General features: G+C 48.2%; 2 protein-coding genes and 1 long non-coding RNA gene across 10 annotated transcripts in view; 2 read left to right on the plus strand and 1 right to left on the minus strand.

Moving 5' to 3' along the window:
• LOC135577373 (phospholipid-transporting ATPase IC-like) overlaps positions 1 to 13,318 on the plus strand; it is a 28,320-nt gene extending 15,002 nt beyond the window's left edge. For all 8 annotated transcript variants that reach the window (XM_065046715.1, XM_065046714.1, XM_065046716.1 and 5 more), the window contains 19 exons: positions 106 to 264; positions 440 to 528; positions 715 to 905; positions 1,756 to 1,964; positions 2,768 to 2,811; positions 3,328 to 3,484; positions 4,316 to 4,504; positions 5,221 to 5,333; positions 5,808 to 5,972; positions 6,325 to 6,436; positions 6,740 to 6,815; positions 7,274 to 7,406; positions 7,809 to 8,094; positions 8,680 to 8,903; positions 9,586 to 9,669; positions 10,514 to 10,759; positions 10,980 to 11,118; positions 11,449 to 11,579; positions 12,342 to 13,318. In XM_065046715.1, the coding sequence (XP_064902787.1) occupies positions 106 to 264; positions 440 to 528; positions 715 to 905; positions 1,756 to 1,964; positions 2,768 to 2,811; positions 3,328 to 3,484; positions 4,316 to 4,504; positions 5,221 to 5,333; positions 5,808 to 5,972; positions 6,325 to 6,436; positions 6,740 to 6,815; positions 7,274 to 7,406; positions 7,809 to 8,094; positions 8,680 to 8,903; positions 9,586 to 9,669; positions 10,514 to 10,759; positions 10,980 to 11,118; positions 11,449 to 11,579; positions 12,342 to 12,566 (2,972 nt within the window). In that variant the 3' untranslated portion in view covers positions 12,567 to 13,318. The remainder of the gene's footprint in view (positions 1 to 105; positions 265 to 439; positions 529 to 714; positions 906 to 1,755; positions 1,965 to 2,767; positions 2,812 to 3,327; positions 3,485 to 4,315; positions 4,505 to 5,220; positions 5,334 to 5,807; positions 5,973 to 6,324; positions 6,437 to 6,739; positions 6,816 to 7,273; positions 7,407 to 7,808; positions 8,095 to 8,679; positions 8,904 to 9,585; positions 9,670 to 10,513; positions 10,760 to 10,979; positions 11,119 to 11,448; positions 11,580 to 12,341) is intronic.
• LOC110359216 (uncharacterized) lies at positions 179 to 27,243 on the minus strand. Its single transcript, XR_002414225.2, has 3 exons — positions 26,901 to 27,243; positions 17,674 to 17,813; positions 179 to 17,089 (listed from the first exon to the last, which is right to left on the minus strand). It is a non-coding gene; the product is annotated as an uncharacterized LOC110359216 (long non-coding RNA).
• On the plus strand, positions 13,606 to 23,918 carry LOC135577375 (asparagine--tRNA ligase, cytoplasmic). Its single transcript, XM_065046728.1, has 15 exons — positions 13,606 to 13,677; positions 14,171 to 14,253; positions 14,453 to 14,518; positions 14,626 to 14,718; positions 15,150 to 15,239; positions 15,982 to 16,060; positions 16,602 to 16,672; positions 16,948 to 17,034; positions 18,228 to 18,449; positions 18,811 to 19,010; positions 19,474 to 19,609; positions 20,524 to 20,637; positions 21,202 to 21,333; positions 21,965 to 22,096; positions 22,641 to 23,918. The coding sequence occupies exons 1-15, from the start codon at positions 13,635 to 13,637 to the stop codon at positions 22,770 to 22,772; spliced, it is 1,680 nt and encodes a 559-aa protein (XP_064902800.1). The 5' UTR covers positions 13,606 to 13,634; the 3' UTR covers positions 22,773 to 23,918.
• Positions 27,244 to 27,249: the final 6 nt, after the last annotated feature.

The raw sequence follows: 27,249 nt of genomic DNA on the forward strand, positions 1-27,249 counted from the left end.
CGTGAAGGGGCCATGGGAACCCTGAACTGCTTCCGCCCCCAGGACAAATCAGTGCACTTTATTAAACTGTTGTGTATTGAACTCATTCTCCTCCAAATGTTTTAGGTCTAATTGAATGTGAAGAACCTAATAACCGACTGGATAAGTTCACAGGAACGTTATTCTGGAGAAACACAAGTTATTCGCTGGATGCTGATAAGATTTTATTACGTGGATGTAAAATCAGGAATACAGACTTCTGCCACGGGCTGGTCATATTTGCAGGTATTTATGAACGGAGCATGTGTAACATTTCCCAACTAAAGCATGCCCTAAAGAGGGAGATGGCATCTCTATCACAGAAACATTGACGGCGTTTTCTGCCCCAGTTTTGTAAAGCAGTGATACTAGCACTTGTTTGCATATTGTCACTTTCCTTTTTTTTCTTCTTTGTTTTTAGGTGCTGATACAAAAATAATGAAAAATAGTGGAAAGACGAGGTTCAAAAGGACAAAAATTGACTCCCTTACGAATTACATGGTTTATACCGTAAGCCTTTTTGTTTAAAATTCAGGTGTTTGAGTTTGTTTTATAGCGACCAGAGTTAGTGCAGAGTTAATGTTTTGTGGGAAGGGTTTGCTCGCCGTCTCACACGTACACGTAGTTCTGTGCTTTGGAGCCGTGGGTGTGAGTCGAGATGTCTCTGAGCGCCAGGGCCGCTCTGTGTGCCCGCAGATCTTTGTCGTGCTCATCCTGCTGTCGGCCGGCCTCGCCATCGGGCACACGTACTGGGAGCAGCAGGTGGGCAACTCCTCCTGGTACCTGTACGACGCGCAGGACTTCAGCCCTCCCTACCGCGGCTTCCTCAACTTCTGGGGATACATCATCGTGCTCAACACCATGGTGCCCATCTCCCTCTATGTCAGGTGGGTGAACACCTGGGCCTTCCGCAGCCGAGCTGCTCAGGGGGTTGAATTACGGAACTTACAGATCAATGAATGGACTTAAACTTCCCGCTGGGGGTCAGAAAAGCAGCTTTGCGATGGGTGGGAAAGCGCGTTCGTTGCCTGTCCTCCTGGAGAGGCCCTGGGTGCTCGCCCTCTTCACCGGTGTTGTACGAGACAGCGATCTCTTGGCTTTCATATAAGACCAGCACTTGATACTTGACTCAGAATTTAAAGAAATGGAGCTCTTCTTACAGTGTTAAGCACATCTGCTCTATACTTTGACTAAGGAAAAAATTCTCCCAAGCAATGATCTCTGACAAAATCAGAGACTTGATCCTGCTAGTGTTTAACTTCCAGTCTAATTCTGCAGTCACAGTGCATGAAGGAAACAACTTGAAATAAGAAATTAAAATGGAAAAATCGTATTTTCCAGATTTATTCTCAAAAGAGAGGCCTTACTGCTCCATGAAGCGTGAATAATTTTGCCTTTGACAAGCCTGTTTGTAACATATTCAAAGTCGTCCAGTCTCCTACCCGCGTTTCTCCAAATCCAAGTGGTGTTTCTGTTTGTTACGGGAGCAGCACCATTGATATTTTCGGCTTACAAGGACCGCAGAGGCTCTTCCCAGTTCCTGCGGTGGTGCTGAGGCTGAGCAGTGTGGCAGTAGTTTGAGAGGCCTGTGCAGGGCCATGGGCTCTGGAACATGCTGGTAAATGCAACTGGTTCGTCTCCAGCTGTATAGGCAGTTTGGGTCCTGGAAAACAGTCAGGATGCAGCTGACTGTACGAGATGCAGCTGGGAGTGAAAAGTTCATTTCATTTAATTTAGCGTCGAAGTGATTCGGTTGGGCCAAAGCTACTTTATAAACTGGGACCTGCAGATGTACTACCCGGAGAAGGACACGGCGGCGAAGGCCAGAACCACCACGCTGAACGAGCAGCTGGGGCAGATCCACTACATCTTCTCCGACAAGACGGGAACGCTTACGCAGAACATCATGACATTTAAAAAATGTTGCATAAACGGCCAAAGATACGGTAAGTGTGTGGCACCCTGCAGCGAAAGCCAGGCCGCAGCGAGGAAGAGCCTGCCCAGCTCAGCGCCCGGCCCCGAGCAGGCGGCGCTCACCAGGGGAGTTCCACAACAACGCTCTTTGGAATTGGGCGCACAGGAGCCTTCGGTTTCAGCTGAACTTCCACAGTTTAGCCTGGCATTGAGTACAGCTCCACTGAAATGGAATTCTTGGGGTTTTCCCACTGTTTTCCCCTTTAAAAAGGGGAAACTGATGGACCTGAGTGGAAACTTCCCAGTAGAGAAGCCAGGAATGCATGATTTACAGAATGCTTTACTTTGAGTGGAGACACTTCAGGAACAAAATTAATCTAGAAAGAAAGAGGAGAATTTAATAAGAGCAGCAGTTGTTCATGTTGGTGTTAGTTACTGCCATTTCCAATCTTGTCTGGATTTCAGTGTTTAGAAAACACAGCATGTGTGCTCCAAAACTCTTGCTTGGTTGCTTCAAATAATGAAGAACACGGTGTGCTAATGTCTGTGCTTCTTAAACATCCTGCCCCTAAAGAGAGATGAGGAATTTCTGACAGAGAAAGCTGTTTTAAGCCAACGTGGATGTTTTGTAACAATTCAACCATGTGCTTTTTTCTTAACTTGCTTTAGTGTCAGCAGTATACAAAGGTACTGTGACCGTGAAAGCACTTGCTTCTCTTAAATCTGAGCCATTCTAGTGCCACAGATATTCTATGTATTTTTTATTCTGTGAATGAGTTGTAAAATCTTTGTTATTCTGTCCGCTGCCTTCTCATGGACGGCGCTTGTGTTGCAGGAGACTGGCGGGACGGAGCGGGGCAGCTGCAGAGCCACCCGCAGGTACGTGGATGCAGCCCAAATGCAGGGAGTGTACCTGGGAGGAGACGCAGGAGGGCACAGAGCAGCGGCACATCGGGGAGCGCTCCCGTGCCAAGCGGGGAGATGCAGGAGGGCACAGAGCAGCGGCACATCGGGGAGCGCTCCCGTGCCAAGCGGGGAGATGCAGGAGGGCACAGAGCAGCAGCACATCGGGGAGCGCTCCCGTGCCAAGCGGGGAGATGCAGGAGGGCACAGAGCAGCGGCACATCGGGGAGCACTCCCGTGCCAAGTGGGGAGATGCAGGAGGGCACAGAGCAGCGGCACATCGGGGAGCGCTCCCGTGCCAAGCGGGGAGATGCAGGAGGGCACAGAGCAGCGGCACATCGGGGAGCGCTCCTGTGCCAAGCGGGGAGATGCAGGAGGGCACAGAGCAGCGGCACATCGGGGAGCGCTCCCGTGCCAAGCGGGGAGATGCAGGAGGGCACAGAGCAATGGCATGTGAGCTCACTCCAACCCGCTCTTCTGATTTCTAAGCAGCAAGTGGATTTCAGCTGGAACATGTATGCAGATGGAAAGTTCTTGTTCTACGATCATTATCTCATAGAGCAAATAAAATCTGGAAAGGAGCCGGAAATTCCCAAGTTCTTTTTTCTGCTTGCTATTTGTCACACAGTCATGGTCGACACTTCCGACGGTCAGTATGTTTGTGTTGGTTTTTTCTTGTGTAAGGGGAAACAGTAACTCAAATGCAGTTGCACAAGGGAGAGATTCCATAACTGGTGCTGGTCCCATGTGGAAGGAGGACTGTCTTTGTGGCAAATGCACATCCTAAATAGCAGGAGATCTCGAAAGGCAGGGGAGCCATTTATTCAGAAGTCGTGTGTTTTCATGTTACATGTGTTATCTCTGTTCAAAGACATCTTTAAAATCTCAAAAGCACCAACCTCAAATAAAATGATAATGACCTTAGCATAGTCTCTGGTTCCACGTACACACGTGAAAGAATGAACACGTCTGTACACTTGTTTTCAGTGTGGAAACACAAGTGTTTTCTGCATGAGGGTTTCATGCTCTCACTCCTGAGCTACAGCCCCATAGACGATACCAATCATGTGCGTCTGTGCTCAGAGTCTTGGCAGCAAATTACCAAAATGAATAACAAAAAGGTGACAGAAACAAAATGTAGAGTTGAATGGCTACTGAAGAATTCATGAGTGTGAAAAGTAAGGTTGGGAGATTCAGTTAAACCATTGAAGTTCGATATTGCTCTAGTCCTGTCTTTGAGCGCTCTGTGGAACGGGCAGTCTCCTGTCCTGTCTCACTCTTCCTGCTGATGTTTCTGGAGTTGCTTCCACTACTTTATGTTGGTGTCTGTGGCCACAGATTTGTATTTTGGAGCTTGCTTTGAAAATGCTTAAATGGAGGTATTGAGAAACTAAGATGTTTAAATTGTATTTGTTTTGAGACAGAGACATGCTCACATTTCCCCCAACTTTCTCCTCTTTTCACCGTTCCCATGGCCCAGGTCAGCTCAACTACCAAGCAGCTTCCCCGGACGAGGGGGCCCTGGTTACGGCAGCCAGGAACTTCGGCTACGTTTTCCTTTCCCGGACACAAAACACCATCACTATCAGTGAAATGGGCATTGAGAGAACTTACGATGTCCTTGCTATCTTGGATTTCAACAGCGACAGGAAGCGCATGTCTGTCATCGGTAAGCTGATCGTGACCAGCCCCTGCAGAAAAGGTCACTCGTGTTTCGTGGGCGTAAATACGTGCGAGGGCAGGTGAAGCCAGGAACTCCGGCTGTGCAGGACACAGCCCTGAGGTAGCTGTGATCCGCACAGCTCTGGGCAGCAAAGAGGCTTTGTAATCAGGACAGTCCTGGCGCTCAGAGGCGGCCTCTGCTGGAAACAGCCTCGGCTCCCTTTGGCAGCAGCCTGAAGAAATGCTGCAGAGATCACTTGTTCTCCTTTTTCCCAGAGAACGAGCAAACCGCATGTTCCTCCAGCTGTTGGGATTCCAGGTATGCAGGCTGAGGCGTAAATAGCTCTTTAGTTTTAATTCTCTTTAAGAAAGTCAGTTCTGAATCAGCTAGAGATCTGCTGATTCTAAGGCTGTAATTATGGGACATCATATCTCTAGTGTATGTCTGCCCAGCTCCTATGGGCGAGCGAGATGTTAATCCTGTATGATCTGTTATCAAAAACATAATCCTTGGGAGTTTAAATGTCCTCTCCTGTCATGAAAGGGAAGAGGAGATGCACTTGTCAGCCAGGTTACTTAACCCAACAATATTAGAGATGATGAAGCAGCAGCACGATCTGGTAGTTTTGGTACTTAACAGCAGTAGGCTGAAAAATCGGAAAACTGTTCCGTTATTTCCCTGTACTCTAACATTTGTCCCACCTCCCGTGTTTCACTCCACAGTAAGAGAATCAGATGGGAGTATCAGGCTATATTGTAAAGGGGCTGATACGGTAATTTATGAGCGGTTGCACCCGAAGAATCTGAAGAGAGAAGCTACAGAAGAAGCACTGGATGTACGTTTCTATTTTATATGCCATTTTTAAATTAGTTTTTTTATTTCTGACTATAAATAATTTTATTGAATTCCTTGTCCTAAGCTATTTTAAAAATGCAGAATTATAACTGGTTCTACAAATCGTCCCAAACCTGAGAAGTAATCAAAGCTATGTAAGTTTGCTTGCGTGTTCTTAACAATGCCTTCCTTGTCTTTTGATGAGAAGTGCGCTCAGATTCCGCCTGCATGCTGTCTTCATCGTTCCCGTGTTGCAGATCCGCGCACTCTGCTCCGTTTGCCACCTCCGCAGTGGTTCAGCTCAGGTGCCCGTCAGCTGTAGTTCAGTTCTTGGCATTTCTGGAGCACGCAGGACTGATGGCGCAGTCGGATTTGGTTTATCAGACTTACCAAACGCTTATGATCTTGTCTCTCATGCTCGGATTGCAAAGGAACAGGTTCAGATTGTGGATATGGTTTTTCAATTCTTTTCCAGATTTTTGCAAACGAAACTCTCAGGACCCTCTGCCTGTGCTACCGAGACATCGGTCAGGACGAATTTGAAGCGTGGAATAAAAAGTTTATGGAGGCCAGTGTAGCTACAACTGATCGTGATGAAGCTCTGGACAAAGTATATGAGGAAATAGAAAAAAACTTGATTGTGAGTCGAGCTTTAAATTTTTAGTGTACTCTTATTGTTGTATTAGAAGAGACAGATCTTTGTGAAAATAAATTATCCCTGTTTATTGGGACATTGTGATTCTTTCAGTACTCTATTGGCTTTAGAGCCCTGCCAGATTTTAGAGTTCAACAGAGGGAAGGGAAGTGTATTTTAGTACATGTATTTCAATGTGGTCACTTCTGTGTGCAGGAGCTTGTCCTTACTGAGCTCTCAGCCTGAGCTGTGCCTTGTCTTGACCACATACCACAATAGTTTCATTCTCTCCTGAAAATGGATCCATTTTCCATACATGTCCGGCCTACTAAATAGCCGTATTTGAAATGTGTTGCAGCTGCTCGGGGCCACAGCTATTGAAGACAAACTGCAGGATGGCGTTCCAGAAACCATTTCCAGACTTTCGAAAGCAGACATTAAAATCTGGGTGCTCACTGGGGACAAAAAAGGTGTGTTTGCGCAGGGGCGCAGAGCTGCCGCACACGGGGGGAGGGCAGCAGGGCGAACGGGGACAGCGCAGGCCGGAAGTGAGGCGTTTCCAGAAAAGCTTGGTGTGGCGGTTTTTGATGGCGTACGATGGTTTGATGTTTCTGCTGTTCATCCACACTGCGGTAATGAAAGGGAACTTCTCATACTGAAACATAACTTCCAAAATTGCTGAAAAGGACTTGAGGTACTTCTGGCTGCTCCCGACAGTTACTCCTGACAGAACCTTTAAGTAAATGCTCTCCTGTCTTATTTTTTTATTGCAGAAACTGCTGAAAATATTGGATTTTCTTGTGAACTCTTAACAGATGAAACAAAAATCTGCTATGGAGAAGATATCAGGCAAGTGGAAAGCACAGAGGATTTCTTTTGTGGGAATGAAAACCGTTCCGTTGTTACACTGAGCGCAGCAGTTGACTGGTTTATCGCACAGTGCCTCCCTGGCTGAACGGCGCTCCTTGGCGGGTGGCCGTCTGTGCATCCTCTGGGCTTTGTTCTGTCTGGAACTGTACTTCCGCAAGGCGCCCTCGGTTGTGGGCAGAGGTGGTGACAGCCTGTCTGCAGGAGCGTGTGTGTTTAGGTCAGCAGCTGCTGACATTGAACTTGGCCTGTGGTTCGGACAAGGCTGGAGCCACCAGGAGTGGGCTGGGCAGGTCCCTCCCCAGTCCTAGAGCTCAGAACGTCACCAAATATGCGGCACAAAACCTCCTTGCAGCATATATTGCATTTCTTTCTTGCAGACTTTGTCTGGGGCTGATGTAGCTTGACTTTTCTGAAATGGCGCCCCCCTCTCTTTGCAGTGCGCTTCTTCAAACCAGGCTGGAAAACCAGCGGAACAGCGCGGGGTCGAGCGCGTGTTCCTCTCTAAGGATGAGCGAGCCCTTCTTCCAGGGCAGCAAGGATCGGGCTTTAATAATCACCGGCTCCTGGCTGGTACGTACAAGGGATGTTCTGTTTATCCGGGATTTGGGCACCACCAGGTCACAGTGTCCTTCACGGAGGACTCTTCATTTGTCTGCGGGATGGGGAAATGGGAGAGGGGGGCCTAAATAACAGAATGTTCCAGAAGTGAATTAGTTCCCATCAGAAGAGATATTCCTTCAAACACTGCAAGCAGCGCTGTGACACTAAACACAAGCATTTTGCCTCGGTTAATCTCACCGAATACATTCTTTTCATTGTTTCCATAGCTCTTTGTTCACTCCTCTGCACGAGCATTTTATTGAAATGCTATAAATGGGCGATGGGAGCATAATGAAGTGTGTTGTGTAGGCAGCACTTGGAGAGCGATTTGAAAGAGTGTAGAAGGAAACATAAAATATTGTTGTTACACAGAATGAAATCTTGCTAGAGAAGAAAAAGAAGAAAAAGAAGCTGAAACTGAAGTTCCCCAGGACAGCAGAAGAGAAGCAGCAGCAGAGCGAGAAGAGGAGGAGGGCTGAGGCCCACAAAGAGCAGCAGCAGCAGAACTTTGTGGACCTGGCCTGCGAGTGCAGGGCCGTGATCTGCTGCCGCGTGACCCCGAAGCAGAAAGCCATGGTGGTGGAGCTGGTGAAGAAGTACAAGAAAGCCATTACTCTGGCTATTGGGGACGGTGCCAATGATGTAAACATGATTAAAAGTAAGGCAGCCGTAAAACTTCTCTCAGTAGGCAAGATCTCTTCTGGGCGTTCTGCAGTCTCTTCGCTGTTACTCTTTGTTCTGAAGACTCTACCGTCTATTTCGTTACCCACGTTAACAGTCCTTGGGGTTTGTTAGCTTCTAGGCCTGTGCTTTCCCATTTCGAAGAAGCCCTTTAAGAAATGGTTAGTAGTTTTTGCTGATATGTTTTAGCTTTTTCTGTAGATGTTCCCTGAGAAAGGGGCTTGAATTACGTTCATTACTGTGTTGCGGGTCACAAATCTGTAATGTAAAGAGCAAAGTTCTATGAAGAACAAAGCTTAGCTGCCCCTTGCTTGGAGGCACTCTGATGGAACAAGCACTGAGAGAGAATCCAGGTGACAGGGGAGGCGTGAACAGTACGTGACAGGGCACGGAAGGGCTTATGTGCAGTTGGTCTAGTCTTTAATGCAGCCTTTGCGCTGCAGAACTAAAACCGGGCAGAAGAACCTGCAGCAGAGAGCGGGAGCTGGGGGCAGGTTTGCCCTCAGTGCTGTTGTTCCTCTCCTTTTTCACGCAGCGTGTGGTGTTTATCTCCTTCACTTAGCTGCCCACATTGGCGTTGGGATCAGCGGCCAGGAAGGGATGCAAGCCGTCATGTCGAGCGACTACTCCTTCGGGCAGTTCCGCTACCTCCAGAGGCTGCTGCTGGTCCACGGACGATGGTCCTACATCCGGATGTGCAAGTTTTTAAGATACTTTTTCTACAAAAACTTTGCTTTTACACTAGTCCACATCTGGTACTCATTCTTCAATGGCTTTTCTGCCCAGGTAAGAAGGTGTGCTCATGGGTAACATTAACAAGCAGATCTCATTTTTGTCAGAATAGCAAAGGCTCAGCCTGGGCAGTGATGGGAACCTGAAGTTATCAGCAATAGTTCTGCAGGAGATAGGTGTAACTACCAAGCTAGTTAGTTCAAGATAACAGCTGGTTATGATTCAGAACACTGAAGTCAGTACTGGGGTTGCCCAGGGAGGAAGAGGTTGGTACACAGCGGTTTGGGAGCCCTTTCCCAACCCTGTTCCTCCAGGTGAACTGACATGATGCATGTGTACGTATCAGTAGGAAACCAAACCGGACATTCTTTATCTGAGCTGCTGGCTAGAATGGCTCGAAATGTGCTGGTTGTACCAGGCGGCGTTGGGAGTGCTCACAGGTTGTGGTCACGGTCACGAGTGCGGTGTAAACCAGACCGACGCTGGTGTGAGGGGTTCAGTGTGCACAGTGTTTCAGGTCAGGCAACATCAATGGCTCATAAGGAGTGGGGCAGCTTAATACAGCCTAAAAATAGTTTGAGCAGAGCTTTGAACTACAGTGCTGCTTGCCTTTTGGTAAACAGTGAGACAGGTCATTTAATGCTGTGGTGGCGCATGTGTGAGCCTTCTCAGGAACTGGGAGGAGAAGGTGGAATCAAGAGGTGATTAATGACTGAGATGTCTCCTCCCCTTGCAGACAGCGTACGAAGACTGGTTCATCACGCTGTACAACGTCCTGTACTCCAGTCTCCCGGTTCTGCTGGTTGGCTTGCTCGACCAGGTATTCCCCGTGGTGCTGTTAGCAGCAGAGGAATCCAAAGGCAGCTAACATCAGCCCTTTAATTACACTGAAACTGCTTGCTCTGGTTTACGTACAAGGCGTTTGGGGCGGTTTGGTTGGGTGTTTGGCTTGTGGGGTAAGGAGGCAGTGAGCAGAGGGTTACTGAAATAGCCGAGGCTGGTCAGTCAGAGGTCTGCAGCGCTAACCGTGTTTGTTACAAATACTTCTGAGTGCCTGCTGTTCCATGAAGTCATTCACACAGCACAGCAACGGGCGGCTTTGTTACTGGAAAAGATGTTCTGTGCTTACCCTTTTGAAGGCGTAGGGACTGAACAATTTAAGTGACTGTATTTGACAGGAGGTCTTGGTGTGTAGCATTTGTTTTAATCTGCTGGGACAGGTGCTTTTGGCCTTTTGCACTGTTTTTTCTGTACAAGGCTTACCTGATGATCAGGCAAATCAATGTTTCCGCTTTCTATTGTGACAAAAGTGAAGGAATTAATTCTGTTCCAAATTAAGCTCTCGCTTCAGTATTTGTTAGAGCCTTGAAGGCAGGACATGCAGTGACAGCCCCATCTTCTGCTTATTCCCTGGAGAGGGAAAAGCCTCCAGCACAGTTCACAGCTGGAGCACGCTGCACAGCTGTCTGCGTTCTTGTCCTGGCAAATAATGGGCTAGAAAGCCGTGGGGCTGGAAGCGAGACACGTGGCAGCTCTGCGAGGGGTGTCCCCGGCTGTGCAGGGGGCAGAGAAGCCTGCCCCGGAGCTGAGCTGCCCGCTCGTCAGTGCTCACACCGAGAACTGGAAACTGCAGCAACTTTTCCTTTTCTTTTCTCTTTATCAAGGATGTGAGCGACAAGTTGAGTCTTCGGTTCCCCAGTCTGTATGTTTTGGGACAGAAAGATTCACTTTTTAACTACAAGAAGTTCTTTTTAAGTTTGCTGCATGGAGCTATAACTTCATTGGTGATCTTCTTCATACCGTATGGAGCTTACCTGAAAACCATGGGACAAGATGGAGAAGCACCTTCAGACTATCAGTCCTTCGCTGTCACGGCAGCATCTTCTCTTATATTTATCGTCAATTTTCAGGCAAGTAAGCTTAGCTTCCTGTGGTGCTCTGGAAACACCTTCTGCTCACCTTTCTAAATTTGTCTACTGAAAAGGTAACAATACACACAAACGCTACCTTTCCTGCCCTCTCTCTCACTGACTGGATGAGAGATGACTCGCCCAAAACCCTGTCAGCCTTCAGACTAGGTGACATTATTTCGAATTAATAAACTCATCTGGAGTTTTTGTTTGCTTTTAGATTGGCTTGGATACCTCTTACTGGACGTTTGTTAATGCCTTCTCAGTGTTTGGGAGTATTGCACTTTACTTTGGTATCACGTTTGACTTCCACAGTGCCGGAATCCACGTTCTCTTTCCGTCCGGCTTCCAGTTCACAGGTCAGTCCTTGTGTTTTCTGGTTCTTGTTCCTGTCCTCGCAGCTTTGTCGCTTGAGCAGAACTATGGCCCGAATGTCATGGCCCGAACCTGATGCCTGTGGAAGGAAATGATGTTTGTTTCTCTTTGGGGCCAAGTTGCTTTATTGGAGTGTTTCTTTTGTTTCAATGAAATGAGCTGGAACTTGATGTTGCCCAGCAGTGGGGGTCTGCAAATGAAAACCGTGTTTGCCAAGCTGCACTAACCCATCAGTGGAAGGTAAAACCCTGAGGTGAGGCACAGCCAAATGCTGATGTTTGTCACAAACTAGTTTTTGCTCTTTTTATCCCAAGGAACGGCTCCAAATGCTCTGAGACAGCCGTACCTCTGGCTGACCATGATTTTATCAATTGCTGTTTGCTTACTGCCTGTGGTGGCGTGGCGTTTCTTATCAGTGACAATTTGGCCTTCAGAGAGCGATAGAGTGAGTAAAGTTATTTCTGTTCCTTTGGCACGTGTTATTTACAGGAGTCGGTGTTGGTGCTGATATTAGAGACTAAAGGGTGCCTGTGCCCAGCAGCGCCGGGCGGGCAGCTCGGCTCCGGTGGGACCCAGCGCTCTGCGGGCTGCCTGCGGGCTGGTGACGACGGGCACTGTCACGTCTGGTCCCCAGAGCAGAGCGTCACGTTACGGGCCCTTATCTCGTGTATGTCCCTGGTGTGGTTGTGCGGGACGCAGCGGGACGGGGGCGAGCGCAGCACAGCTCAGAGCAGGCTGATCCGTCTCTTGGCTGAGCGGTCGCCTTGTTCACACCGCAGAAACCTGCTCTGGAGCCGCACGCGGCCGGGTTCTGCTCTTGCTTGGGCCGTGCTGGGTTCCAGTGCGACGTGTCAGTGCACTGGACAGGTTTTGTTTGCTTCTGTTTCACCTTGAGCTGGCAAGAGACATTGGTGTCAGCATGAGAGCACAGGAATAGCTTTCAGTTATGTATCTTCAACCCGCTTCGGTGAAAGACAGTTAAAGGTAAATGAAAATGAAGTTCAAAACAATGCAGAGAGTCTTCCTGAAATGGTGATGTGTTGCTGCATATATTCTTGTTTCTATCAAAATAAAATTGAAACTAGAGAACCCTCCTGTGAAGTAGTTGAAGGATGTAAAATTATCAGGTGATTTCCCCAGACAGTAAATGCGAACAGGCTGTTTTCACTTGTAACCTGTAAACCCGTCTGTCCTTGCACACGTGCAGATCCAGAAGAACCGCCAGAAGCTGCTGGCGGCGGAGCAGCAGTGGCGGCGGCGGCAGAGCGCGCTGCACCGCGGCGTGTCGGCCCGGCGCTCCGCCTACGCCTTCTCCCACCAGCGCGGCTACGCGGACCTCATCGCCTCGGGACGCAGCATCCGCAAGAAGCGCGCTCCCCTGGACGCCGTGCTGCACGGGACGGGGGCCGCGGGCGCCCCCCACACCAGCTGAGCGACAGCTTTTTAGCCCTCGGATTGCACAAACAAAGATTTTTTTAAATGAACTCAAGATATTTTTTTAAGCAAACGGCATAAGGATATGAAGACTCTTATGCTTTATCACAGGACTGCTGGAAACACACAAAGAGCAAGAGTTCTCTGCGGAGCTACTAACCCTTGTGCAACTGCTTTCTGTCCCACGTGGCAGTGCAGGATGCGTGTGCTAGGGGACAAAACCCAGCATCGCAACTTCGGTCTTGTGGTGCCTGGCACTGCAAGCTTTTCACATTTTCGTGATATGCTGGTATGAAACTGCAGCGACATTTCGTCTTTAGTCTTTGAAAGCAAACTGCCAACAGCAGTTACCTGGTGTGCGCCGTTTCACTGACCCGCACAGTCCAACGGCAAAGCCCCGGCTCGGATTTTATTAGGAATCCTGACGTTTATAGGCATGTGTTTATGAACAGATCCACCTGATCTCTGCAACGCTGCCCTTGGGGCTGGCAAAGTGTCTTCATTTCAGTTTTAGGTACACAGTCAATAACGGATCAATTCTTACAATGCAAAGAGTGTTTGTATGAGTCTCCTTACACTTGCACATACTGGGACTCTTCAGGTTGAGATGTATGAATGTTTCACTTTTATCTACTTCCAACTCCTGAACTAAGGTTGATTAAATCGTTTTATAAGAAAAATGTCATTCAGCTCTTGTTTAATGGAATGTGCATTTCAGAAATTTAATACAAATAAACATCCTAAAGTTTACAGCTTCTGTGCTAATAAGTATGTTTAAAAGGGAAGCGGCATGTGGGGCTGGACTTTCAAGGAAAAAAACAACACCCCCAGCATGTGTTGGACTCTGAACCTGGGGCTGGGCTTAAAATGTCAAATATGTAAATGGCAACATTGCTTTGATTTCCAATGACACGTGCTGAAGACTGGCGGGGCGGAGCTACCGGGAGGGGCGGGACTTACCGGGAGGGGCGGGGCTGCGGAGCGGTGGCTGACGCAAGGCGGCGGCGGGTTGGCTCAGGGCGCGGCGGTGACGCCACTTCCGGCGGGCTGCGGCAGTGGGGCGGCCATGGCGGGAGAGGTGCTGGGCAGGACGGCGGCGCTGGCGCTGGGTGAGCCGGGCGGGCCCCGCGCTCCCTGCGGGCCCTGGCGCGGCCCCGGCCCGGCCCGATGCCATGCCATGCCATGCCATGCCATGTGATGCCATGCCATGCGGCTGGGCCCGGCGCGGCCCCTCGCCGCGGGCAGCAGATGGCGGCAGCGGCGGGGCGGCTGCCGGCCCGAGCGGGCCGTGCCGGGTGGGGCTGGGGCGGCCGGAGCTCCGTGCGGAGGGGGCCGGGCCGTGCCCGCGGCCGGAGCCCCGGAGCGGGTTCCCCTGTGGCATCAGCCCCTGAGACTTGAGCGCTTGCTGCATGGGCTGATTTTTGCAGTGGGAAATATTAAACAGTTCTCACCCTGTGTGCCCACGGAGTTGCTTTTGACGGCTCATTTCTGTCGATCACCGTGATTTCTGTATCCCTGTGCCCCTCCTGGTTTTTCCCGCACGTCTCCATGGCTGCTGCGTTTTTCCTGTTGTGAGTAACCGCCCGTGTTTGTGTGTTCCAGAGGAGCTGTACGTGTCCGAGCGAGAGGGCAGCGACTCCACGGGGGATGGGACGCAGAAGAAGCCGTTCAAGACTGTTCTCAAGGTAACTTGGGGAGCACCTGCTGTTTGTTCTGAAACGTGAGCTGCGATTCAGGCCAAATGGTTCGCCTTGTATTTCTAAATGTAAAGTTTATACTGGTTTTTGCATCTCTGATCAGAAGTAGGATGTCTGCTTGGGCTTTTTAAGGATGACTTAGATCACTTGCAGTGCCACTGATGCTGTTGTTTTCTCCCTTTTTTAGGCTTTGATGACAGCAGGAAAGGAACCGTTTCCTACTATTTATGTGGATTCGCAAAAAGAAAACGAGGTGCCGTAGTGCTGGAGCTTCCTAGTAGAAATCACTTTACTGCTCCCTGGTGCGAAGGGACACAAATGTAATCTCTTATCTTCTGCTCTCTCCTTGGGTTGATTTAGAGATGGGCCATTATTTCAAAGTCACAGATGAAAAATGTCAAAAAGCTGTGGCACAGGGAACAAATGAAGAACGAGGCGAAGGAGAAGAAGGAGGTGGGTTGCAGGGGCTGCCACGGGGGAGGAGCCGCATCACACCAACTTCCTTCTTCTGAAACATTAAGCACCGTTGCTGCCATTCCCACCCCTCCAGAAAGGCTTCTGTTTGTTCGTCAGCCGTCTCATTGTTTTGCACAGATGTTATTTGCAACTCGCCTTTCTTTAGATTAGGACAAGCCAATGGCTGAAACGGGGCGGGTTTTGAATCGTTGCAGTCTGTTGCCTTTAGATTTTCTGGATACAATCATAAATGCATCCGTGTGTTGTTTCTCATCCTGGTCCTGAGTTAGGCCATGTTTAGGCCCCAGCAGGGTAACATCAAAGCTTCATGACACCTCTGTCTGTCAGTGCATATTATAGTCTCGAGTAATTGTAAGGAGTGGGAATCTTGCCGAGCCTGGTTACAGCTATTGTTCTTTTTGCACCAGGCAGAGGATCTCTTGAGAAGAGAGAAGAACCTGGAGGAAGCGAAGAAAGTTGTTATCAAGAATGACCCCAGCCTTCCGGAGCCAAAATGTGTAAGATCCCGCACACTTGATACATGGCCTGTGTTCGATCTTGTCCTCACGGAGACTGGGTCTGGCTCTGCTGTGTGGCCACAGGCTTTTTGCCGTCCATAAATGTAACGTTGTTTTTGTGGTTATCTGTGTTCTCTAGTGTGTACATTTCAGTCTTTCTCATACACTTGATGGATGTCTGAAACTTTCTCAGTTCACACATCAGACTTCTCTGTGTCTGTCTAGTGGTAGAGACCATATTTCTGTTTGAGAAAGTCCATTAATTTTGCTTTGATTATCGTGGTGGAGACTGAAGCAGCAGTGCTGGTCAGAGGATGTAACTGGAGTCACTGAGACGTGTCATTTGGCTCTTTGTAGAGTCCGGCTGGCCTTGGTGGTTTGGGCAGGTCCTGTGCTCGCTGCTCTGCGGGGTTTCACACAGAGCCTGTGTGGAGGGGTTTCTGTGACCCCCGCAGGAGTGGTTTGACTGGAGCCCAGCGCCGCTCTCTGGGCAAGGGCTGAACCCGCAGGCTCCTCCAGACCTGCACTGCACTCACTTCCAAGTCTGGAAATGCTGTCTGATCGTACTCCCTGGGACAGAACTCGCTGAATTACGCTCTCCTTACTAAAGAGCTGGTCAGTACTGTGCTTATACCTGGGTGGAGCTTCGCTTTAAACACTGCTGGAAGATGTCACAGACACTGGTATTGTAAGTAATTATGTGGAAAACACCATCTAAAGGGTGAATAATTTCCCTTGACAGGTAAAGATTGGTGCTCTGGAGGCTTACAGAGGCCAGAGAGTGAAGATTTTTGGCTGGATCCACAGATTACGGAGGCAAGGTAAGCCACAAGCATTGACTGAACCTGTGCAAACGGAACAAACTCAACAGCTCTTAAAATGAGTCAGCACCTAGTCTTAACATAAGCTTAGCATGAATACTTGCCAGAATGACCGGTGTCCTGGCTGGCAAGGTGGTGTTGGTCGAGGCATGGATGTGCACGGCAGGGGTGCTTCTGGCTCCACAGGCATTCGCCCCCTTTATCTCTGCAGGACTTTGGTCCCTGGGGACCAGAGGGGCATCCGAGGTCGGGGCACGGCAGTACCATCCCAGCCCTGTCAGCTTGGAGCAGGCTTTGCTCCTGGTGGCTGTCGAAACTTATTTTAATTTGCTATACAAAATACAGCTCTGAAATGCTTCTAACTGTGCTCATGCTCAGTGCTCACCTGGAGCATCCTTGGTTTTTCAAATGGAAGGATGTGATCACAGTCCTTCTGTAACAACGTGCACATCAGTGGTGATGTGCTTGGGGAGCAGGTCTGTTCAGATGGGTCAGTGAATAAAGCTGAGGTGCTCTGCTTTTCTTCCTTCTTTTTCACTAGGAAAAAATTTGATGTTCATTGTTTTGAGAGATGGCACAGGTTTCCTTCAGTGTGTCCTTTCCGATGAACTGGTAAGTCGTGATATTGAATTCTCTTCTGCGTTAAATAAGTGAAGTGTTTGTACCTAATATTTTTTTCTTTTATATAGACAATTGGAAATTCCCCTAAACCTACTGATTAAGTCGTATTATTGTTAAATCATATCTCATACCACTAGAATTTTTTTGTCAATGTGAGAGCTGTTTGGAAGTGGCTATGAGTCAATCTTGCCTGAGAGCCAAATACATGTTGTAAGAAAACTAAACCCAAGCAGCTCCCTTAACGCTTTGTCTGTCTGTGTCGGCAGTGTCAGTGCTACAATGGGCTGGTTCTCTCCACGGAGAGCAGCGTCGCAGTGTACGGGACGCTGAACCTCGTTCCCGAAGGCAAGCAGGTACGAGACAGTGTTAGTCTTGGCTTCTCTTCCTCTTTAGCAGTTTATCATTTTCCTGATGGAAGGAAAAGCAGAGGTAGAAAGAATTGTTAGATGATTTTGGTGGGAACTTGGTTTAGAGACAAGAACAAAGGTCCCAGAGCTGCTGCTGTCCCCACAGTTCAGTGGGACAGGTGAGCCTTGTGCCTGTCTCATTCCAGTCTAGATGCACACGCGTTACTGTTTCAACACGCCTAGATCTGGAGTTAGGGCTAAAGCCGTGCTGAGCAGCTCTGCGGGAAGGATGCAGACTGGAGGCAGGAGGGAAGCCTTTGGGAGCTGGCGTCTGTGACAGCAGCTCAGCGCTCTCATCAGGACACGCAGGCCTCTATCAGGATGTTTATCAAAATTTATTGTAGGGCTTCTGCCTTGGTTATTACGAGGTGGCTGAGAGGCAGAAGTTGTGTCTGTGTTGCAAAACTGAGCTTGTGATGGAGAAAGAGCAAGGAAGCTCAGACCAAATCTTAAATCGTCCTTTAAAGACGTGAGCTCTTGGTAACTGCTTATAGCAATGCCCTTTTTTCTGAAGGGAAAGCAAAGCAGCAGTGTTGGAATTCAGAGGACAGATGTATGTTTAATCTCGCTAGTCTGTAAGCTTACCTCTTCCTTCAGACATACTCAAAACCATCATCGGTTCTCGCAGTGGGAGCTGTTCTTTAGTGTGGATCGGCAATCTGTATTCTGGCTGGTCCCTTGAGTACATGTTGTAACCTCTAGTGAGGTAACACAGTGAAACGCCTCTGGAAAAAAACACAACCACATTTTGGACTGTTACATTACTTCAAACAATGTCTCCAAAATGCATTAGATAACATTTGAGCAAAGTAGTCTGTCACTGTGGCTGCCTGTAATGTGTGAATAAGGTCGAAGTGTTCACCTTTCGTGGTGCTTTGTAGATCATTCAATTTTTTTGTAAGGCACATGCTGTTGGCCATTACTGGCATGTCTTGCAAATGAAATTTGGATGGGCTTGATTGTTGTAGTTGTCCCTGCCACTCGGGTCCTGGCCCCAAGAGCTCGACCTGAGGTTAGAGAGCAGTCACTTGGGAAGTGCTGCCATGGGGACTGAGCATCTTTAGTGAAACTGGGTTAAGGTCGCTGCGTCTGGGGCAGGCAGTGCACGGGTCCAGTGTTTGTGTCCCTTTGCCGGGCAGGCGCCGGGAGGCCACGAGCTGAGCTGCGACTACTGGGAGCTCCTGGGCCTGGCCCCGGCCGGGGGCGCCGACAACCTGCTCAACGAGGATTCCGAGGTGGACGTGCAGCTTAACAACAGGCACATGATGATCCGGGGCGAGAACATGTCCAAAATCTTCAAGGTGCGCTCCATGGCCGTACAGGCCTTCAGGGATCATTTCTTTGCCAACGGATATTATGAAGTAAGTATATTATCCCTTGTCGGCAGATGACTAATGTCCTGACTTCAAGGTTATCTTTTTCCTGGAAAAACTGTGTAGGGTTTTGCATTGACCTGGAAGGGGCAAAAGAAAAGCCCTTTTTAGGAAAGCGTTGTATGATCGCTTTCACAGACATGGCTCTCAAAGGTGTGTAGATGCTTCTGAGGTGTGTGTTACAGTGTGACTGACAAACAGCCCGCGTACCTCTTTTTGGGGTGCTGAGGGATATCAGGCTGACGTGTGTGCGGGTACAAAGGTGTTGTAGATGGTATTCTGGAAGACACTGCTTTGCATCAGTGTCCTTAATTCTTCACCAAGTAGTGAGAGCCGTGTTCTTTGCCAGGTCACGCCGCCAACTTTAGTCCAGACGCAGGTGGAAGGAGGCTCAACCCTGTTCAAGCTGGATTACTTTGGTGAAGAGGCGTACCTAACGCAGTCATCGCAGCTCTACCTGGAGACCTGCATCCCAGCCTTGGGAGACGTGTTCTGCATCGCGCAGTCGTACCGAGCCGAGCAGTCCCGGACCCGCAGACACCTGGCCGAGTAGGGACGGGCTCTGCTTTCTCTGTTGTTGATGTGGAAGTGAATTTCTAAAGCCAGGGAGCAGCGGGCAGTCGGGTGACGTGATGTACAGTGAGCAGACAGACAGCATAATGCTCATGTGGGAGGACTGAGCAAAAGTATATTTGGGGGTTAATACCTCATCCACGTACAATCATAAAACGCTGACATTTAGCGAAGGAAGATCTGGGCAAAACAGCCGATACACTTTTAGGAAGCTTTGTCTTTTCAGAAAATACAGTTCATACTCTTGTTGTTGTCTGTCCTTTTTTTTTTTTTCTCCAATGGCTTAAGTTCCTTTTCAGTGTAGAAGTGGGAGAAATTAAAAAGGGGACAGAAGTGTGTGTTCGTGGGTTTGGTCGCTTTTTTCTCCTGAGGATTTGTTTCATAACTAAAGATTTGTTGCTTGTATGCGGTTCTGTAATGTCATGACTTTGTCTTTCAGATACACTCACATTGAAGCCGAATGTCCTTTTATAAGTTTTGAGGATTTATTGGCCCGTCTGGAGAGCTTGGTTTGTGATGTAGTAGACCGAGTCTTGAAATCCCCGGCATCAAGCTTACTGTACGAGCTGAACCCGGTAGGCAGCAATGTGGAAGAGCCGAGGAAATAGCAGCTTTAGCCTTTCCTGGTCGGCATGTGCATTGGGGGAGGGCAGGGCATGGCAGGGAGCATACTGTTGTTATTATTACTAATAAGAAAAATAACATCAAAAGAATGAAAATGCTGCAAGGCTGGTAATGGCCCTTCCAGAAGCAGGGGAAGAAGTTCCAGGAGCCAGCAGTGTGCTGGGATTTATGGCCACGTGTGCTGTGCCGGTGGAATGAAAACCTCTATCCCAGAGCTCATAATATTGATAGGCTGGTGTTGCAGATTGAGCACAAGGGAGCAATGAAACAGCTTGTGTTCTACTGTCTACCCTGGAACGTAGAGCTCTAAAGCTCTTTCCATTTGTTAGAGACCTCCAGTCTTCTGTTGCCTTTGCAAAGAAGATGGCATTAAGAGCCCGCAAGCTTCATCTCTATCACTGGCTTTTTTCTCAGAGCATACAGGCTCAGTCATCCCTGTTATTTTGACCTGTTTTCCCCATAAGTGCTGGGAGGTTCAGTTTTGAATTTGGGCAAGAGATAGGAAATGGCAGGAGCTCAGCCAACCTGGAAGGGAAGCAAAGATGTTCTTCTGTGGCCTTACACTTGGAGCTAGTGACTCAGTCTGAAACACCAACACATGCAAAGAATTCATAGAGAAAAGGAAACAGCTTTGTAAATACGTCCTCTCACCTCCTGCCATCTTTTTCAGCATCTGTTCTGTAAGCTTTACTGGCTTGGAATAGGGTTGTGTTTGATTCTAGCTTTTCAGTACCCAGCTTGATTTATTTAGTAATAATTTGTTGATTTTAGAGCTGGAAAGAGCGGTGTGTATGCTTCAAGTCTGGAAGTATTCTGCTGTAAAAACGGTACTCTTCTAACTGGCTTTGTCTGCTCTTAATTACAGGGATTTAAGCCTCCTAAGCGGCCTTTCCGACGAATGAACTACAGTGAAGCCATTGAGTGGCTGAAGGAACATGACGTGAAGAAGGACGATGGCACTTACTATGAGTTTGGGGAGGTGAGTCTGTCTGAAGCTCTGGAGGAATGAAAACCAAGCAAAATCCGCCGGCCCTGCCCTGGGGGTGTGTGAGTCCCTTGGCAGACAGTGTCTGGACCGTGACGCTGCTGGGCTCACTGGTGCTGTGTGACTCAGGTGCTTTGTTTGGAATGACATCGAAAAGGAGTGACAATTCTAGTCCCATTTAAGTTAAAGGGAGTTTTGCTGTAAACTTCACTGGGGCCTGGCTGTTTGGGCTGTGCTGGGAGGTGTCGTGATGTATCGGGGAATGCAGGTGTGGGCTGGGCTTTCACATAATCTCTTGGAAGACTGGAATCTGAGTCCATGTTGTCATCTGTGCATCTGTTCCCTGTCTCGCTTTTCTACATGGAAGACAAAATGATTTGCAGGAGCTCAAGAGGACTTGGTGATGTAGCAATAGTCGAAGGATTGTCTAAGATAAATTTGGTTTAAAAATTTAGGTCATTTAGGACAAATGCCATTGTTTCGTGCCTGATACATGAAGAACTTAAGGTCTTGGAGTGGTTTTTGCTTAAAATATTAATAAGGCTTCTTTAACTGTAGGACATTCCTGAAGCTCCCGAGAGGCTGATGACAGACACCATTAACGAGCCGATCTTGTTGTGCCGATTTCCTGCAGAGATCAAGTCTTTCTACATGCAGCGCTGCCAGGACGATTCCCGCCTTACGGAGTCTGTACGTTGCTATTTAGTATTTATGTAGTGCTGCAGGCTTCTGAACAGAGCGGGGGCTGGCAGAGTGTAAAATGAAGAATGGACGAGTACCAGGGGAAATCTTGGGGATTTCCTACAGGTTTTGGTTGAGCAGCTCTTGGTGTTGAGCCTGTAGGAGTGAGCAAGTGACACTGCAGTGCTTAGAAACTGGGGCTGATCATGGTGAGCGTGTTCTTCACTGGCCTGGCAAAGAGTTGCTCTGCTGACGATATTCCTGTCGCTTCTTGAGACCGTGTTGTCTGAACTGGAGCTGCCAGGCAGCTGGGAAGAGTGGTGGTTGTGAGGAATGCTGCTCTGTTTGTGGTTTTGGGGTGTGGGTTTGGTTTGGCTTTGTTTGTTGTTTATTGTAGGTTGTTTTATTGTGGTTTGGAGGTTTTCTTGTTTGTTTCTTACAGTTCAGTGTGTCCAAGAGCATTAGAGATCAAAATAGAGAACGTAGTCAGTCAGTTTAGCCCATCTGTAAATCGGGTCTGGAAGGAATTCCCTCCTTTACTGTTGTGGAGAATTAAAACTTTGTGTTAAAATGTGTTAAGCTTGGGCTGTTTTTGAGTGCCCTGCTGCACACATGTTAACTGTAACCGTGTGTGTTGTAGGTTGATGTGCTGATGCCCAACGTTGGGGAGATAGTCGGCGGCTCGATGCGTATCTGGGACAGCGAGGAGCTGCTGGAAGGCTACAAGAGAGAGGGCATCGACCCCACGCCGTACTACTGGTACACCGACCAGGTCTGTGACAGGCTGCATGTGCTGCTCCTCACATATGACATCGGATTTTTCTTTAAGCTACTCTTCAGATGCTGCAGTCTAACGTGGAAACATTTCTAGTGGCCCAAAGTTGATAATGGTTTAACCATTGGCAAAGTGCAGCAGGTGACAGTTTCCATCCCGCTCAAACAGCCGTTGGTGGCAGCGCTGCCCCGGGCAGGTCGCTGTCCCCAGGCTGCGCTGGCTGTGGGTTGGGGTGTCCCGCAGGGTGTGGTTACGGGGACGGCCAAGCTCTGCCAGCAAGGGCAGCGGAAAAGGAGGTGCCTGGAAGAGAATCATTACGACTTGCTTTTTCACCTTCCTTTTTCCTCTCCTAGTCCTTGAACTGCCCTGAGAAACTGAGGACAACTAAAGACAAAAACCTTGCCTGAAAATAGTGCAGTCCATTTTCCTCATTATACAGAAAATAATGGTGGAAGGGTTTTGTTTTTGTTTTGGTGGTATTACTGCAATTATAAATAATAAGAAAAAGTTCAATAGCTACTCTCTGATCTTAATTTGACAGAGAAAATACGGCACGTGCCCTCACGGTGGATACGGTTTGGGATTGGAGCGGTTCCTGACCTGGATTCTGAACAGACACCACATCCGAGATGTCTGTCTCTATCCACGCTTCATGCAGCGCTGCAAACCTTAGTCATCCCGCGAGCAACCCGAGCCGCTGGGGCTTGCAAAAGAACGATACGCTCTGCTGGTCTACAGCCCGTCTGAGAACAAACACTCATTTAGGATGTGAAAAGGAAATTAAACAAAACCCCTTTTTAAAGGAAAATGCTACTAATTAACTGGAAGAAGCTCTAGGAAAAAAGTTAGGTGTATTTATGGGCTCAAGTCAACAAAAAACAAAGATCCTGGTAAGATGTCATTTAAAAAGCAAAATATGCTTCTGCTTTTAATTTCTGTGACTCAAAAGAAAATTGATTTTTTTTTTTTTTTAATTTGCTTTAATTTTAATCTGTTTTCTCTTGTGGTGTCTGGTTGGAGACATCAGGAGTTCAAGCTCTTTGAATTCCCACGTGCTGGCCTCTGAGAATGGCATGACCAGACACCCTCTGAATAGCTCAACGCAGTGTAAAAATTGGAATAATTAAGTGCTGCACTTTTTTAGCTCCTGCTGTTTTTAATGGAAGCTCCATTTGAGTTTATTCAATAAGAAGGTCTGTAGCACTGAGCACAAAATTCCGCTGCAAGAGCTGTGGGCATTTGTTTGTTGCAGATTATTTATTGGTGAGGAATGTGAGGTGGGCTTTGCTCTCGCAGCGTTGTCTGGACAGCGGGATGTCTGTGCTGCCTTCCCAGTTGAGGTTCTGCCATCCTTTCAGACCAGAAATGACTGAGCGAAGACCCAAAACCCCCGGTAATTTTGAAATCCTTTGGATTTGAGCATCATGGGGGCTGAGCTGCTGTCCTGCGCAGACGCGCTGAGTCCAGGCAGCGCTTGCTCCGTCTCGCTGACGTGCTGCATGGGCTCCTGCTGGCTCCGTGCTCTCTGCTGTGTCCAACTGTAACCTGGTTATCAACTAGGATCAAGCAAATGTTCCATGTGTTGGCTCATCTGTGCTTTTTAGTCAGAAATAAAGCAATTCCTCTTACCAGAGAGAGAAACAGCTGGTAGGTGCATCATTCTCCACCTGCACCAAGACTTGACCTGGATTTGCCACCAATAGAATTGTTGAGCTGTGCGGTGTCCATATTTTTGTAAGAAATGACTGGTTTTCTTCATCTTGCATGTTACATATAGAAACCGGTCTAAATCAGCAACCAATAAATTATGGCAACATAAGGTGGTGTGCGAGGCAGTAGTTCTTGAGCTGTAATGTCTGTTTCTTCCCTTTCCCTTAGTCTTCATAATACGGTCTGTCCTGGCACAGGCAATATACTGCACAGGGAAAGTGGGTTTTAAAGTGCAGTAAAGACATAGTCAAGAAAATGGAACTAGTTGTTTTAAACTAAATCCCCATTAATAAGTTAAAGGCACGAATTTTTGTAATTTGGAGAGACCACATCCTGGAGAGAATAAATGAGAATAAATGTGCTGAATAACTGGTGGCCAAGGCAGCAGCTCCAGGGGGGTGCGCCGGGACTCCCGGCTGCGGTTTGTAGCGGAGCTGATCTCCGCCTTGCTGGCTGATACAGCTGCAACAAGTGAGGTGATTTCTTAAACATCTGGATTTAATGTCTTGGGTTTTGTTGGGGACTGCTGTGGCATTGCTGTGTGACCCAAAGGCTGGCCCTCTGGAGCAGGGGAGGCAAGTAGAGGACAAATTAAAGAGACTCTTAAGAAAAGAGTGTTGTTAGGATGCCTTGCTTTATTATCCACTTCTCTGAGTTCACCCATTTTCCTCGTCTGTTTGTAGCCCCTATCATGTCCAGTAAGGCGCCTCAGCTCCCTCTCACACTTGCCCTGCTCCATTTTGGATGAGTTCTTTGTCTGAATGTAGGACTTAAAAGATTCTTTAAATACCTGCAAAAGTGTAGTCACCTGTAAATTTCCTGTGTTTTGGGGTATTGATGCATATGTACATAAGCTAGAGGGAGAGGAGAAAAAGCTTGATTGCAACAAAATGCTGGCAATTTTTTACTTCTTACAGGACAGCTTACTAACAGTGAGCTACAGAAAAAGTCACCCCAGTCGCAAAGTTAAACATGCTGCCAAATAGTAATCCCACCCCTTGGGGTTTCTTTCTGTGGGTGTTTGTTGTTGTTAGTGGTTTTGAGGGTGGTGGTTTGGGGGGGTGGGGAGAGCAGAGCTGAAGAGGCTTCTATAATTCAGAATATTTAGGAATTTATGAGCATACAAAGATTTCTCTACAAACAAATTCCCTTCAAGTGCCTGAGGTGATAAGAAGGGAGGAGAAAGGTTGGGAAAAGATGATACTCTAGAAAAATGTCTCTGGCTGAGCTGCTTTGTGAAGGGTAAAAGCCTCTGTACCAGGGGAGCTACGGGAGGAAGGTCTGAGTGCTCAGGAGGTGCTGCTGGAAGGGGCAGATCAGAAAAGGAGCGTACAAGGTGGCTGGGATGGAAGATGTGCAGTGGAATGTGGGGCTCTGCTGGTGGGGCTGGGCGAGCCCAGTGCAGGAAGGATCCTGTGTCAGCAACAGCCCATGCAAATCTACCGCCGGAGTAATGAGGAGACATTCCTGAAGCAGCCACTTCAAAACAAATCTTTGCCGTGTTAAATACAATTGCTGCACTTCCTGATTTATCATCAAGGCTCAATTCAGCGTTTTGATCATTTAAAAAAAAATGCTTTTTGAGATGGATGAATGGATCTTGATTTTATTTCTATGTCCTACCAGTTGTGGTTTTGTGTTTGCTGAGTGATTATGTCTGCAGTGATTTAAAACATGATGATTCTGGGTGTTCCTGGCAGCCATCCAGAACGCTCGTTTCCAAGCTCTTTGATTTTAAGTTTGCATTCAGGGATGATTTAATCACATTTGCTGCTGTACATGTTCTTTGGGCTAACAGTGTTCCTGCGGCGTTCCCATCAGAGTTGGATGTTTTAAGACCTGTCGGAAGTCCCAGCTGTCCTGCTCCTCGACTGCGGTTCCTGCAGTGCTGCTGTCCAGATAGATGGAGGTGGAAAAGAGGAGCAAGGGCTGCGGCAGTGAGAGCCCAGAGCCGGATAGCGGGATGTCCCTGTCTGACCCGTTGGGTCCCCTGACAGCTGCCTCTGATTCCAGCAGCTGTGCTGGGGCTGGGGAAGCACAACCGGCACCGTGGCGGGATGCAGAGGTGCTGCTGGGTGTAAATCCAGGTCTGCAGGTATCTGCCTCCAGCTGAGAAATGCTGATCCTCCCAGCGCACAAAGGAAATCCTGTAAATGATGCTCGTTGTAAATGGTGCACGTCGCTGTGGCTTCAGCTCCCTTGGAGGAGCAGAGAATTACCAGAGCAAAAGGTTTGGGTGGTGGAGGAGCCGATGGGTTCATGTCCCCTGAAAGGTGGGCTGGGATCCACCAGGTTCTTCGTGAGGGACAAGGCTTGTTGTAGCTGGGTTCACCACAAAGGCTGACCAAGACCGAGTAAGTGTGTGCTGAGGAAGCTCTCCAGGATTTTTTAAAAAATTTGAAACACATTTTTGAAAGATTTGCAGCTTTCTTAGAGCCTGAGTAAACCTAAGAGATTGTGGAATCATTTCAGTTGGAAGAGACCCTCAGGATCATCGAGTCCAACCAGAACTCTTGCACTAACCCGTGTCCCTGAGAACCTCGTCTTTTAAACCCCTGCAGGGATGCTGATGCCCAAGTGCTCAAGTAAACCCATTGACACCAAATGACAATCAGTCATTGAAGTCAGTTACTCTGGATTTAGAGAGCAGTGACTGACGTTAGAATTTGGCCCATGCTGTTTAGATAAGGTCAATGCATATAAAGGAAAATAGAAACCAAGACAGAAGACCGCAGATTAACTGATTGATAAACAGAATGGAAGATTTTACCTATAAGGAGAGGCTTACTTCACCTCAGAAGAATAATAAAGATGATTAAGAGGTGACATGACAGAGGTATTTAAACTAGCTGAAGATTATTATAAAATTAAGCTTGATATACTTGAGTTTGTTGAAGAGACCAGAACTAGAGGATCTAGGTTTAAATAAAGTGGGAATACATATAAGTATTTAAGGAAGTACTATTTGACTGATAAAAAGAGGGAAGGTACTTCAAAAGTTAGAGATGTGCTGCATTAATATTTAAGCAAGTACAATAAGACTACCTGCAACCTAATATGTCTAAGTGATATCAGTCAGTTTTCTACTTACCACATCCCCTTGCAAAGAAACCCTTCAAAACACAACCGTGGCATGATGCGAGGGATGCCGTTATTAGCTTTCCCTTCAAATAAAAACTAGGTACCGGTGTCTTTTTGTGCTTGAATCTCTCATTGCCGAGCCGTGCGGTAACGGTCACGCAGCCGGGGCTGAGGTGACTGAGGGGATTGGCGGGCTGAGGTGACTGAGGGGACTGGCGGGCTGAGGTGACTGAGGGGATTGGCGGGCTGAGGTGACTGGCGAGCTCACGGGCTGCCCCGTCTACCCCGGACCCTGCTGCCGCCGCCGCCGCCGCCGCCGCCGCCGCCGCCGCCGCCGCCGCCGCCGCCGCCGCCGCCGC

Source organism: Columba livia, chromosome Z (assembly GCF_036013475.1).
Source record: "Columba livia isolate bColLiv1 breed racing homer chromosome Z, bColLiv1.pat.W.v2, whole genome shotgun sequence".
In the NCBI taxonomy this organism is placed as follows: Eukaryota; Metazoa; Chordata; class Aves; order Columbiformes; family Columbidae; genus Columba; species Columba livia.